The sequence below is a fragment of the Notothenia rossii genome, assembly GCF_949606895.1.
Source record: "Notothenia rossii genome assembly, chromosome: 2".
In the NCBI taxonomy this organism is placed as follows: domain Eukaryota; kingdom Metazoa; phylum Chordata; class Actinopteri; order Perciformes; family Nototheniidae; genus Notothenia; species Notothenia rossii.
The window spans coordinates 2,851,148-2,865,854 of NC_136904.1; the positions used below are offsets into that span (position 1 = coordinate 2,851,148).

The window sequence follows — 14,707 nt, forward strand, 5'->3', positions numbered from 1 at the left end:
CGTAAAGAACCTGGGGATTTGCTACCGTAATATCTCGTTTGGAATATGACGAAATGAACTGCGGTCTGGCTCTTCCAGCTTGCACGCGGTTTGATTGGCTGAGCTTGCACTGGCGGGATTTGCATAAACGGATTTTTGATTGGCTGATGCCAAGCATCGAGCCTCAAAAGTTGAACATTGTTCAACTTTTGATGCCGATAGATGCTCGTGATGCTTGCAAAGCCATGCCATGCTCCCCACAATGCAGTTCGGCGAAGATTAAAAATCTTCTACGTCACCCCATTCCAGTGAATGGGCGAAGCGTTGAAAGCATTTTTCGATGCCTGTAGTGTAGATGGGCCGTAACACTTAATGTGGAGAAAGAGATGTCCTGTATGGGTTGATTGTGTGATGATCTGTTGGCAATGCCTCTGGGTTCCGGTGGGCATGTAAACAAATGCATAATGCTGCGCTATACTTTGTGGCCTCACCCGGTTGCATAGCGACACTTATTGTTTAGGTGTCTTTTAATAAGCAGGTAGTCATATCATTAGCTAGAACTAGCTGAATCTGATCGATATGGACATAAACGCGAGTGAAGTCTAATCTGAAGGGAGAGAGAGATCAGCTGCTGCTGACGAGTCGACACGCAGCTCTGCATGATCACATGCAGCGGTGAGCGGACAGAACACACACTTCGGGTAGGAATATTACACGTAGCTATTTTAATTACCTCTCAAACTACCTAAACTAGTTATAGATATGTTTAGTTTTACTGTCGGGGTCACTCATTACTGGATCCCTGAGCTGCATAATACTGGCATAATAGATTGCCCGATCGGGCAACCAGTAGGTGAGGCTTCATTGCCCGAGCTAAATACTAGATGGCCCCGGGCCATCGGGCAGTCCTTAATGTAGAGCCCTGTAACTAGTAAATAAATAATAATGACTCTGCCGAAAAAACCAGCTTAGATAAATGTAGCTGGTCAGGCTGTTGTAAATTGACCAGCCAGTAGATATTAGGCTAGAATGGTTGGCCGGAGAGGGGTTTTGGACACTTTAGCTGGCCAGGATGGCTGGTTTATCCATCTATCACCAGCTTATGTTTAATAATAGTATTAAATATACCCTGCTGGGAGCTTACCAGGATTCCAGGTGACCAGCACACATTAAATAATGGTATGATTATTTAAACAAGAGAACATCAATATATTACAAAGATTCATTGTGTCATGTATTCTGGTATCTATCAAAATAATATATATACAAGACATTGTATAGTGTTCATAACAGTATTTTAATTTAATACATATCTAGTTAATATAATAAAATACACAGTAACAATACAATAATTATACAAATAACAACCAACCTGCAAATCAACCTATACATCAAAATAAATCTATTATCTAAAACCGTTGCATTTGATTTAAAATAACGTGTGTTAGGTCTAACTTGAAGTGTGTGTCACCGGTCAGTCACTGCGGGCGGAGATCCGGGAGAGCTTTCTGACGGAAAACTCTGTAGCATACATTATATATTTATTTACTATTTAGAGCAATAAAAGTAACTATTCTTGACACAGAATTGAAGAAATATAATTAAGACCTGAGAAAGCATGAATTGACTGTTTATTTATCGGAAGGCAACGAACATATCCAACATTCCATTCTCAGGGCATGTAGATTTTGAAGAAACTAATAATATTAGCCTATGCTCGGCTAAAGTGCAGTAGGCCTATAGCAAATATGTTAGCCTTCCTATGGAATAAAAGCTAAATGTCGCAGGCTGAAAAGTTTGGGAACCCCTGGTGTAGGGTGTAGGCCTACCTACTTGAACACTGAGGAAGCCATATCAAAATTCCTGTTGAATTGTTCATTCAGGGATTTATTGCAGAATTAAAACCAGCTTGAAATGGTATTTTGGTCTGTTACTCCTTTTTATTTTATTTGTTGTTACCTTGTAGGTGGTTGTACTGTTAAGTAACTTGAAAAATAACCATAATAACCAACATGAAAAAATATCGCCTATCGTGATACTGCTTGAAAAGTATCGTAATATTATATTTTTCAATATCGCCCAGCCCTAGTAACAAAAATAATATTAGTATAACTATTTATATAGCACTTACACAATTGCAAAGTGATTCTCACAACAAAAATAAAGAACAAAACAATATCAACAATAAAAAACAAATTATTATAGGAATGTTAAGAGACAAAGAATTTTTTTTCAGTCATTACAATGCACTGTTGGAAATTACCTTCCAAAAATTAAATTCAAACTCAATACCATAAATAACTGGGTACCAAAGTGCTTTACCTGAGAACACGTTCCATATGGAGCAGCAACCACCCGGCTCGGCCTTTTGCTGCATATCATCTCCTCCCTCTCGCTCTCTCTCTGGTGTTAGGTTCCAGTAGATTTCTACTATCCAATAAAACAGAAATTCCCCAAAAAATCATATTAAAAAAAAGTTACAAACAATGATTTACTTTTGGCATTGAAATGGATTAGAATCTCACCTTTTTCCTGGACGTCAGGAAGGCGTTCCCATCAAGTCCGTAACCAGTCATAGGAGTTCAAATGCAACGCCGGAACGATGACAAGAGCGAGAGACTTACATTTTACAATTATATTTTTAATTCATACCAGAGCAGTGTGTACATAGGCCCTGTGCGACATGCAGGGAACAGATCAAATCCCCTGACAGACTCACACACTTTGGTGATCTCCTCATCTGATAATGTTTCATTTTTTTTAGCAGCAAACTAACATTACTCAAAGTATATGTCAGACCCAACTCATTTACAGTATGTTTTGCATCTCCTCAATAATGGTCTGTATAGTTGAGTAGAAAAACTGTCCCTACAATTTCAGGTAGATTAACACACATTTGTAAGAAAAGTTTACAATGAAGCACAAAAACCCTTTTTGTATTAAGCAAGCTGCCACATAAAGTGCAGCTTAACATGCTAACCTTTGGTGAGCTACAGTTAAGCTAACTTCATGCTCAACACAAAACCTTTAACGTGCATTACATTGACGATTTTAAACACAACTTAACTCTCTCTACTTGTAAAATAACATTTAGTTAACTTACCCTTAAATAACTACATCACGTTTTTCAGTGGAAACACAAACTGCAGAAAACGTTAGTTGCTAACTGTTGTTAGCTAAGACAGCTAGCTCTTAAGGGAAGTAACATAGCCTCATGGCAAACTTAAGGTTAAGTTAACGTAACGTTGTAAGAAAGCAAAACGAACCTTCAAGAAAGCTTTTGCTCTCTCTCCTTAGCGGGTATTGTTGATTGTTCGAAACACGATCTCTCGATGTGCTGCCCCCACACATCGTCGGTTTCATCGACCCCGGGTTACCTGTTCCATTAAAAGTCCGCCTCGTACGACGCACTTGTTTTGTCCATATACGCAACATTTGATAATTTTTGGGCCACAAAAACATCCCATAACCAGATGTTGAGACGTCCCCCTACAACATATCGCTTGCCAATTATTCTTGGCGTCTTATTGCTGTGCATCCTTGGTCATAATATTTGGCCCTTCAATGCATTCGAACGGGACTGTTTTTTAAAAATAAAACAATCATATGGCACATTTCACAATATAAATGCAACCTCTATCATATACTAAGCCCACTAACAGGTGCTAAGAGCATTTCGTAAGCTCTTTAAGTACAGTTCTTGAGTAAATGTACTTAGTTACTTCTCACCTCTGCTATGAACCTACGAAGTGGCTGTGGATTTATTTTTCTTGTGTCTATCGGTTGTATTGAGTTGTCTTGTTTTGTGTCAGCTTTAGTTGTGTTGATTATTTCAGAGACACAGCCGGAGAAGGAGCACTGAGAGCAGCATGGAGAACAAAAAGACCCCTGGAGCTCAGGTCAGTGTGGTCAGTGAGATGGCTATCCATGCCTTTATTTCATCCCTGCTTGATTACTGTAATGCTCTGTTCTCCTGCCTCAACAAAACATCAATAAACCGGCTACAACAGGTCCAAAATGCTGCAGCCAGATTGCTCACTCAGTCCAAAAAAACATGCCACATCACTCCGATCCTTTCTGCCCTGCACTCGCTCCCTGTCCATCTCAGAACCCAATTCAAAATATTGGTCTTCACATATAGAGCTGTCCATGGCCAAGCCCCAGCCTAAATTAATGACCTGATCCACCCTCATGGCACAACCCGGGCCCTGAGGTCCTCTGAGCAAGGCCTCCTAAGGGTGCCCCGAGCCAGGCTAAAAACTAAGGGTGACTGTGCCTTTGAGGCAGTGGCCCCAAGGCTTTGGAACAAACTCCCCCAGAAAATAAAAGCCTCTGCCTCAATAGAGATTTTTAAGGGGCAGTTAAAGACCCATCTTTTCCGACAGGCCTTTGGGTCGCCGGAGGAGGTGAGTTAGTAGCTATCTTTCATTCGTGTTTTATTCTATGTGTTACCTGCTGTTGTTTTATGCCTTTTTATTCTACATTTTATAGTTGTACTGTGAATTGTGTACTGTAATGTAAAGCACTTTGTACATTCGTGTTGAGAAGGGTGCTATATAAATAAAGTTTTACTTACTTATTTACACTTCATCACAATATATTCCGAACACTGTTATCCCCAAATGAAAGATCACAACCCAGTGTTTCCCCTAGGTTTACTGCTTTGGGGAGGGGGGTGCTGCCTGAGCGGGGGCTGGCTAATACCTCATTCACACCAATGCAACTCCGGTTCAAGCTCAGGGCTAGAGCTTTTTCAGTTTCAGAACCGGTTCTTCGGTTTAGCTCCGCCTCTTTTCACATCTCCCAAAGTCCGACTGGTGCTGCGTCATCGTTTGCGTCATGACGTAACCGTTTGCGTGCCTGCTTCATAAAGCCAAACCGCGCGAAAAACCCCTCACAGCTGACACCAACAACAACAACAACAACAACAACAACAACAACAACAACAACAATGGCCGATTGTGGTCCAGCTTCCTCCGTACCTCTTCGGAAGACCAGATTCCCAGTAGGTAGCTGGTCTCTTCAGTGGACCACTGCTGCTTGATAAGTTTCTCCATCGTTGTGTACAAACTGGATAAAACACCGGCTTTTTGTTGTTGTTCAGGAGTTGATCCTGGCCCCGCCTCGACGTAAGCATTACATTACATTGAGCTGACGCTTTTATCCAAAGCGACTTACAATAAGTACATTCGACCAAGAAGATACAACCTTGAAGAAAACAGAATCATATTAGTACATCAGGTTTCATAGAGCCAAACATTTCAAGTGCTACTCAACTGGCTTTAGATAAACCAGTCCTTTATTAGTATATAAGTGCTTTGTTAGTAATTCTATCTCTCGAAGTGGAGTCTAAAGAGTTTTCAGTCTGCGCCGGAAGATGTGCAAGCTTTCTGCTGTCCTGATTTCAATGGGGAGCTCATTCCACCATTTTGGAGCCAGGATAGCAAACCCAGGTGTTTTTGCTGATGGGAACTTGGGTCCCCCTCGCAGTGCGGGTGCAGCGAGTTGTTTGGCTGATGCAGAGCGGAGTGCACGTGCTGGGGTGTACGGTTTAACCATGTCCTGGATGTAGGAAGGTCCAGATCCATTCGCAGCATGGTACGCAAGCACCAGTGTCTTGAAGTGGATTCTAGCAGTTGCTGGAAGCCAGTGAAGGGAGCGGAGGAGCGGAGTGGTGTAGGAGAATTTTGGAAGGTTGAAGACCAGACGAGCCGCTGCATTCTGGATGAGCTGCAGAGGTGCTTGAAACGAACCGGATTCCGGAGCTAAGAGGCTGCTCCGCTGCGGTGTAAACAGGAAAACCCGGTGCTTTTCAAGCTCCAGTTCCGAACCGGCCCTGAAACACCGTTTGTGCGAATGAGGTTTGCCTGCCCAAAAAGACCTAAGGCGGCAGAACAAATAAATTCTTTGTTTTGTCCTTTTGCACAGATATTCAATGTGCTCTTTCCATGACAGCAGACGGTCAATCATTACACCCAAGTGTTTGTATGAAACTCCCTGCTTGATTTGATCTGTATGGATGACAATGGGGACTTTATGGGAGTCAGACGGTGAGCCAAAAACGATTTCCTAAGTTTTCATTGTCATCAGTCCGCTCAACCCCCTGATGTACTCCCTGTTGGTGCATTTCAAAACAATCATTAAAAAGCAAAGATAATACAATAAACATTTAAAAGACAAAATACATGAATAAAAGTTACAGTGCCGTGTAAGATATGAATAGTTAAATTAAAAGCAGCGGCAAAAATAAAAGTCTTCAGCTTGGATTTAAAAGTAGTCAGAGTTGCAGCGGACCTGCAGGTTTCTGGGAGTTTGTTCCAGATGTTTGGAGCATAATAACTGAACGCTGCTTCTCCATGTTTAGTTCTGACTCTGGAGACAGAAAGCATACCAGAAGACCTGAGCGCAGCGTTTCCCCCAGGGGGCCGTCTTGCCGTCATTTGACGCCCTTATTCAGCTCGGGACGCCCTGAACACGAGCCGAGGGCGTCCAAAAATATTAACAATTCGAGAGAAGATCGAGTTTTTATCGCTTGAAATGACAAAAAGGAAAAAGAGCAAGGACATCCCTCTGTTGGTGTCGCAAATCAGTCTGGTGGGATTCTTTTCGGAGTATTGAAGATCGTTTCCCCGACATCAAAGGTGCCTGCTACAGGACAACACGGAACGTGCGCGATCTGAGGCCATGCAATGAAAAACATTTTTGAAAAAGCCTGTTGGAATAATATCAAGGCAGCAGGAGGAGGATTTCAGAAGTTGTATAATGTCCTCCAGGTTTTTATCATTAATCTGATGGAATTGTGTCATGGTTTGATTTCAAGTGGACACAGGGACAAAACATCTGCTGTACCTGATGTAGAGGCACTGACTGCTTGTCTGTAGCATCAGCCCGTTTTCGCTAAGGGCTAATGCTAATGCTTCTTGTGAGTAGGGCTGGGCGATTTTTTTGGTTTTAACAATTAATTTGCATTTTTCTTTCCTACGGTTTGTGAAATGGCTGAACCGAAAAATCGCGATTTAAAAACATTTCTAGACTCCGCAGATTTGTTTTGCTTTAAGGGACTCCTTAGTAGCTTACTCTCTCACTTTCCAGAACGCGCCAGCGGCCGCGGACAGTACACAACACTACACGACACCCCCACCTGACCCGACACTACGGTTGCTGAGAAGGGTCTAGCTGCGGCCGCGGACATTGGAGGTTGAACCAAGCCCCCAGGAAGTGTGCCGGAGTCTGATGAGAATATTCGTTCTGGCCAAACGGCGGTACTACACTTCCTTTAGGTTGCTGGGCCCGGAAACACTTTTTCCCATTGACTTACATTGGGAAAGAGTGGTCTGTAACTCGTTGGATAATTTTTTTTAAACTAAATAAACTACCCAGTATGAACGTTTGTACAGCCCTTATTAAAAACATTAGTTTCTCAAGTTGTAAAAATGTGCTAATAACGTTATTCTGAGAGTTATTTCCCTCTGCATTATGAACGCGCATCTAACCCACGGGACCGCGCTGCCCGGCACGTTCATGTTACGTGTTCAGCACTACATGCGTTCATCTTTACCCATGGATGCATACTAACAACGGACCTTATCGCCTTACTGCCAGCCCACGGAGCTGTAATAATGGATATATTGCACATGTTTGCTGTAATTCATCATTTGTAAAATATTATACTACATGGGCTGTATGATGTAAATCTCGTCAATTCGCTTTTAACGGTAGTGCCTCTCAGCCACCGTAGTGTCGTGTCCGGTGGGCGTGTCGTGTAGTGTTGTGTACTGTCCGCGGCCGCAGCTAGACCCTTCTCGAACGCGTACAAAACTCAGCCACATTGCCTGTGACTACCCAATCTGCAGCTCTGCCCGATATTATTTGTTGTATTTCATTTTACAAGTTTTTTTCAGGGATGACCTACAAGAGATTTTTTATTCAGTTTGATTTAAAAAAAATCTTTGCACATTAATGACAGCCAAGTGGTGCTGTTTTGATTTATTTATTTTTATTCGTGAACAACTGATTTGTTCACATAGGCCTATACTACTTGGTAATCTCATTTATTTTTATTGTGTTAATAAAGAAAATATGTATTTACATTTTGCCTTGGTCTGGTTTGTTTAGAAAAAAACTAGGTTTAAATCAAAAATTGTCCATTTGAACATCTGAAATAATATGTATTTGAACTGTACTAGTACCTAAGCAGCCAGCTTGACATTATGACTTGCTTGTCATTGTATTTTCATGTTTTTTTAAAGGAAAATTAACTTGTCCACATTGCTTGCCGAAAGGTCAGGTCTGCTGGCACTAACAATGTCTCCTGCTGTGGAGAACACCCTCTCGCTAGGGACAGAGGTCCCCCTTTTAAGCCTGTTACTATACACCATGGCGATTGAACCCTTATCAATTGCGCTTAAATCTGCCAACTTTAAACAAGGAATTAGCAGATATGGTTCAGAACACATACTCTCGTTATACGCTGACGATTTACTATTGTTCATTTCTAGCCCCATATCTACCATTCCTCAAATAATTTATCTAGTTTCGGAACCTTTTCAGGGTACAAATTAAACTTTTCCAAGAGTGAATCCTTCCCTGTAAATAACCTAGACCTCCAGATCCCCGATAGACTCATCCCCTTTATATATCTAGGAGTAATTTTAAGTACTTAGGTGTGAATATATTTGGAAAACTCTCAGACCTTTACAAAAACTACGTCCCACCAGTAATTGACAAGCTCAAATTTGATTTGGAAAGGTGGAATAATTTACATTTAACTATCGCTGGGTAAACTGTATAAAAAGAACGTTCTCCCTCACTTCATGTACCTCTTTCAATGTCTGCCAGTCTTTCTACCCAAATAACTTTTTTGTACAATGGATACACTAGTCTCCTCTTTTTTATGGCAAGGGAAGACTCCTAGAATTAGGAAAGAGCTTCTTCAAAGGCACAAATCTACAGGAGGATTATCGCTTCCAAACATAAGACACTACTATTGGGCAGCCAATATCCACAAAATAATTGTATGGATTAAGGAACCAACATTGAGTTGGTGTGAGCTTGAAGCCAAACCCTGTCCTACTTCTTGACTTTTGGCTTTGCTTCAGCTACATTACCCAGCCGGCCGACTCAATATTCGAATAACCTGATAGTTGTTTCCACCCTAAGAATATGGTCCCAATTTAGAAGTGCTCATGGACTACATGGATCCTCTATTCATAGTCCCATTCGCAACAACCATCTCTTTCTACCCCTTACACTGATGGGGCCTTCTCTACGTGGCAGATATTAGGCCTTATCAGAGTAAGGGACATTTACATCAACAATGCTTTTGGTAGCTTTAGCCAACTCGCTACTTCCAGGTCCGTAACTGGGTTAAACTAAATAACCCTTCCTTCCCAAATATCCCTCCGGATTCAATAATTGACTCAATAATGGACACTCTAACAACCGAAAAAGGTCTGGTTTCAAGAATTTGCAATTCCATCTCCCGTCTCACAGAAACATCTCTTTGTAAAATCAAACAAGATTGGGAATAGGAATTAGTCCAAGCAATAGATGATATCTGGGATGGCGCATTAGCGAGTGAACAGTAGTACGTCTTGTTACAGGCTCAAACTTATACAACTTAAAGTTGTCCACCTTATCTATTACACCAACTCCAAACCCTCCAAAATATACCCTAATGTCACAGATACCTGTAACAAATGTAACACGTCACCAGCAAACATGACTCATATGTATTGGTCTTGACCTCGCCTACGAGGATACTGGACAAGCATGTTCAAACACCTTGCTGAGGCCGAGAGAGACAGACAGACAGGTTCGCGCAAACCTTTTCACCCCAGATAGTCCCTGCTAGAGGTGGTACTTCCATGGGGAGGAAATGCTTGGTAGGTGTGTCGGCCACACTAACAATTTCTGATTGGCTGGACGAATTGCAAACCACGCCCCGTAAAACTCCGAATTTTTTTTTAACTGCCATATTATTTGCTTTCATTACCATTAACCCAGCGCACCAACAGGGAGAGACTAACTTATGGCAACACAAAATAAAACATGGGATTGGTGGAGTGATGACGAGGTGTTGGCGCCTAAGTGAGTTTTTATTGTGTTAACTGTATGTATTTATGCTTTCTGGATTAATTTTCTCTTTTTGTCTGTCCGTCTGTTTTAGAAACCGAAAGTAAGAGAGAGATGTCAGCAATGTGACAAATCCTTTACAAAATCTGGAGGTTTAAAGGTGCACCTGCGTGTTCATACTGGAGAAAAACCGTACAGCTGTAAAGAGTGTGGAACAACTTTCACTACATCAAGTAATCTAAACAAACATCAACGTATTCACACTGGGGAGAAACCGTACAGCTGTGAAGAGTGTGGGAAAGCGTTCACTCAATCAGGTCATCTCAAAATACATCAAGTTATTCACACTGGAGAAAAACCGTACAGCTGTGAAGAGTGTGGGAACACTTTCACTACATCAAGTGCTCTCAAAACACATCAACGTATTCACACTGGAGAGGAACCGTATTGGTGTGAATGGTGTGGGCAAAGTTTCGCTAGATCAAGTGCTCTCAAAATACATCAATATATTCACACTGGAGAAAAACCGTACAGCTGTGAAGAGTGTGGGAAAACGTTCACTACATCATATCATCTCAAAAAACATCACCGTATTCACACTGGAGAAAACCCGTATTGCTGTGAAGAGTGTGGGAAAAAATTCACTTCATCACATGGTCTCAAAAAACATCTACGTATTCACACGGGAGAAAAGCCATACTGGTGTGAAGAGTGTGGGGAAACATTCACTGCATCAGGTAGACTCCAAAAACATCTACGTATTCACACTGGAGAAAACCCATATAGCTGTGAAGAGTGTGGGAAAACGTTCACTTCATCACATGGTCTCAAAAAACATCTACGTATTCACACGGGAGAAAAACCATAGTGTTGTTAAGAGTGTGAGAAAACATTTTCTCAAAGTATTCACCTTAAAGTCCACGAGCGAATCCACATCGCAGAGTTTTGAACTGAGAGCCAAGCTAGCTGTTTCCTCCTCCTGATGTCATGAGAGCTGTATTGTTCTATTTTAAGAGTCTTTCTGAATTAAAGTCTGACTAACAGACTTCAATTCACTGAGTCAGTCTCGTTTGATGTCCCTGGACAAGCCCTGAGGTCCTCCTCAGATTTTTAAATATCCCTAAAATCCCCCAAAATAAAATAGGTCAGGCTTATCCACTACGCTCCCAAACTGTGGAACACCAGGACATATCAGAGAGGCTCAGTGGACATTTTTAAACGCCAGCTAAAGACATCTCTTTAGATTAGCTTTTTATTAGCAACCCCCCACATTAAATGGTCTTTTAGTCTTTAATATTTACCAACTTTTTTATTGTTTCATTTATGATATAGGAAGGGTTTTATCTTTTATTCCTGTTTTTAACCGTTTCAAAAACATTTATTTTTACGTTTTATTTTACATTTTAATCGTTTAACCTTAATTAGAATTACTACTTTTATACGGTTTTATTTATGATATAAGTAGGGTTATCTCATTAGTTTAACAGTTTCAATAGCAACATTTATCTGTACGTTGGCTTCTTTATATTTGAATCCTTTAACCTTTATCAGAATGAAGTTTTTATTACATACATTTTTAGTTTTTATTTCTGTTGTACCTATATGTTGACTTTATTTTATAGGGTTTCATATTGTTGCATCTATTCACTTGTCTTGTGTCTTATCTTTCCGAGAGAAATCATATTTTTTTTTACTGTATTTAATTTGTTATTGCCATACCTTAACTTGTTACAATTTTATATTTTGCTGCATGTATCTGTAAAGGTCTTAGCCTCTGAGGGGACTTTCTTGTTGTTTATTTTTAACTTGTGATGTGTCGCCACTTTGAGCTGCACGTGTGGTATGAAAAGTGCTATATAAATAAAGCTTTATTATTTCTACAGTTTTTTATGTTCTAACCAGCGTTCACACTATGCCAACACAAGGCCACAGAGATGCTGTTTCTCCAATTTAATTAATGTTTGTAATGATTCCTGAACTATGAAGAAATGTTTTACTATGCTGTGTTTCAACCATGGATTTCTAATAGTCTTGTTATTCCTTATATAAAATATTATATCTCCAGGGTTAAACTGCTAGCCTCGTTAAGCTGCATTGAAGGAATTTAGTTTCACTGTTCATTAATCTGCCGAGTAGTTTCTCCAATAATCTGTTTAATAAAATGTTGTGACTTCAAACTTCTATTGGGATGTTTTTGATAGTTCCTGTTGAGTTGGCAGTCTGTTCTGGGTTTCAGTCAAATTGTCCAAAAATCAGCTCCTATCGTCTTTTCCTAGCCACTATTCCTTGACATCAGTGTGAAACGACACGGGGTTAATGCCTTTAGTCATGTTTAGTCTGTTTTATTTAAAAGTACCGGCTGCATATGTGTTCTCAGCCTTGGAGAAACTTGACATGTTTTGGTATGTGTCTGGACCTCTCTTTAGTGGTTCATTAATAAAACGGGTATTTTGACGTGTGCCTACTTTGTTCATGTACTATTGAGGTTAATTTCAGTGTGTGCTATAATGTATAGCACACACAGGTCAACTAGAGCCAAACTACTAGCTTATTGGTTATGAACAAGACTTCACTTTAAAATAGGAAACATATTCTTAGATGGAAATTCCTAATTAGTCAAACTACTAGCTTATTGGTTATGAACAAGACTTCACTTTAAAGGCCACATGTCATGCTTTTCCGGTTATTACCCGTCCCCTTGTGTGTTACGAAGGTTTTTCTGCATGTAAACGGTGTGCAGAGTCAACCCTCAAAGTACACCCTGTAGCGAGTAAAACTCTAAAACAGAAAATACCTCCCCAAAACGCCTCGTTGATGAAACGTCATCATGACGTCATCGTCATTTGATTCTTCCGGGTACGGGTCCATTTAGTTCCGGGTACGTGCTTTCGTAAGCATGTACCCGGAACTAAATGAGCAAATCCGTGAAGCCATTACGTTAACCCCCTGCTGATTGGTCCAAATTGACCAATCCACACACACACTCAGTGCAGGCAGCCCTGCTGATTTCTGCTCCCTGCTGCAGGGTTATGTCTAGAAAGGATCCGTCTAGTGTAAATATGACGTCACGTTCTCGTTGTAACTCTCGTTGTAATCGGAGCGGCTCGGAAACACATCTACAGCAGTAACATGATGCAACATACACATTAATGCAGCAGCAATATTAATAGAGAAACATCAGACATAATAGTAAAACACTGCAAGGGAAACATTTTATTGCACCAGGAGCTATCTTTGGACTTTTACTGCGACAACGTTGACTTGCCTGTGAATAAAAAATAAACCATAGTGTTGGTGATCTACAGTGTTGTCATTCTTCTTTGAACACCAGCAAGACCGCTAACACCCTATTTCAACAATCACACTCCCTGTCATTGACATAATTAATAGATTGTTTAGCTTCTCATCATTTGCTGTGGCCCACTGATGTTAACGATCGTAACTGAAAGGCTGCCTGCCAAACGTAAACATTCAGCCATGTGACATTCAGCCAAACTCTCGCGAGAGTTTTACACAAGACGGATCCTTTCTAGCCATAACCCTGCTGCAGCCTGATAACAGACAGTTGGGATCGCGCGAAATTCTCTCTGCAGACCCATTCTCAGCGTTTATCAACCTATAAACCTTTTTCTTACTCAATATCAAGCCACACTTATTGTTTTTATTTTGGCTGTGACTTTGTGTTTGTTCAGGTTGAGTTTGGCTGTGTATTGCTAAACAAGGAAATCACGGGGGGGAGCTGCAGCGAGCCGTTTAGTGGAGAAAGTGAATACTGCTGAATACACATACTTTACAGAGATGCTGTATGCGAAACCAATGTGAGTTTGGAAAATTGCACGGTATTTTTCTATTGTAGTATACCTCAACAATGGAATTATGATCAGTGGAAATGGCCATGACACCTCTCCTTTAAAATAGGGAACATGTTCTTAGATATAAATACCTAATTTTGAGTTATTTAGACTTTATTAACACCTATAGTTTCATGTCTTGTTCAATAAGAATAGATCATATTTGTTAAGTGTTATTATGGGAGAATTACTATTCTTGTGGTACTATTGCCTTATTAGGCCCATATTGAGCAGAGCATATTAAGACCAAAACTCATGTCCAGCAACTTCCTTACTTGCAATAAATAAGCACTAATTAGAGGGTTATTGAGGAAAAACTCAGCTAATTGCTTATCACTTGAATATGGTCATGTAGAATAAGACATTAATAAGTGTTGTATAATGACTAATAAAGAGCCAATATACTGCTAATATGCATGTTAATTAACAACTATAGTTGATGGTTAATTTCTGTAATATAAAGTGTTACCAATGTTGTATATAAAATGTAAAAAATCTCCACCTGCTGCCTTTGTTTGTGTTGTCTGTGTGATTAGTTGAAATAACTCAAGAAAACCACAACTTTATGAGTAAAATATATAAGAATAGAGATTATTATTAAAAAACAGTGATCTTTGTATGGCTCCATAAATCAAAAAAAATACTGCATAAAGAATCCTTTCCTGCGTCAAAGAAAAGGAAAGAAAGGAACAAAGTCCTAATAATTATATAATCCAAGAAAAAAAAATATACATATTTGGAAAAAAAGGTATTTTATAGAAAACATTTTTTATTAATACATATAAAATCATAATATTTTTTGG

The 14,707-nt window shown here is 40.1% G+C and overlaps 1 protein-coding gene across 2 annotated transcripts in view; it reads left to right on the plus strand.

Annotated features, from left to right (window-relative positions):
- Positions 1-14,237, plus strand: part of LOC307028183 (uncharacterized protein) — a 319,026-nt gene extending 304,789 nt beyond the window's left edge. Inside the window, exons 2-3 of one of the 2 annotated variants that reach the window (XM_079662992.1) lie at positions 3,816-3,887; positions 10,148-14,237. In XM_079662992.1, coding sequence (XP_079519118.1) covers positions 3,816-3,887; positions 10,148-10,921 — 846 coding nt within the window. In that variant the 3' untranslated portion in view covers positions 10,922-14,237. The remainder of the gene's footprint in view (positions 1-3,815; positions 3,888-10,147) is intronic. The other variant, XM_079662993.1, reaches the window with a different exon arrangement.
- Positions 14,238-14,707: the final 470 nt, after the last annotated feature.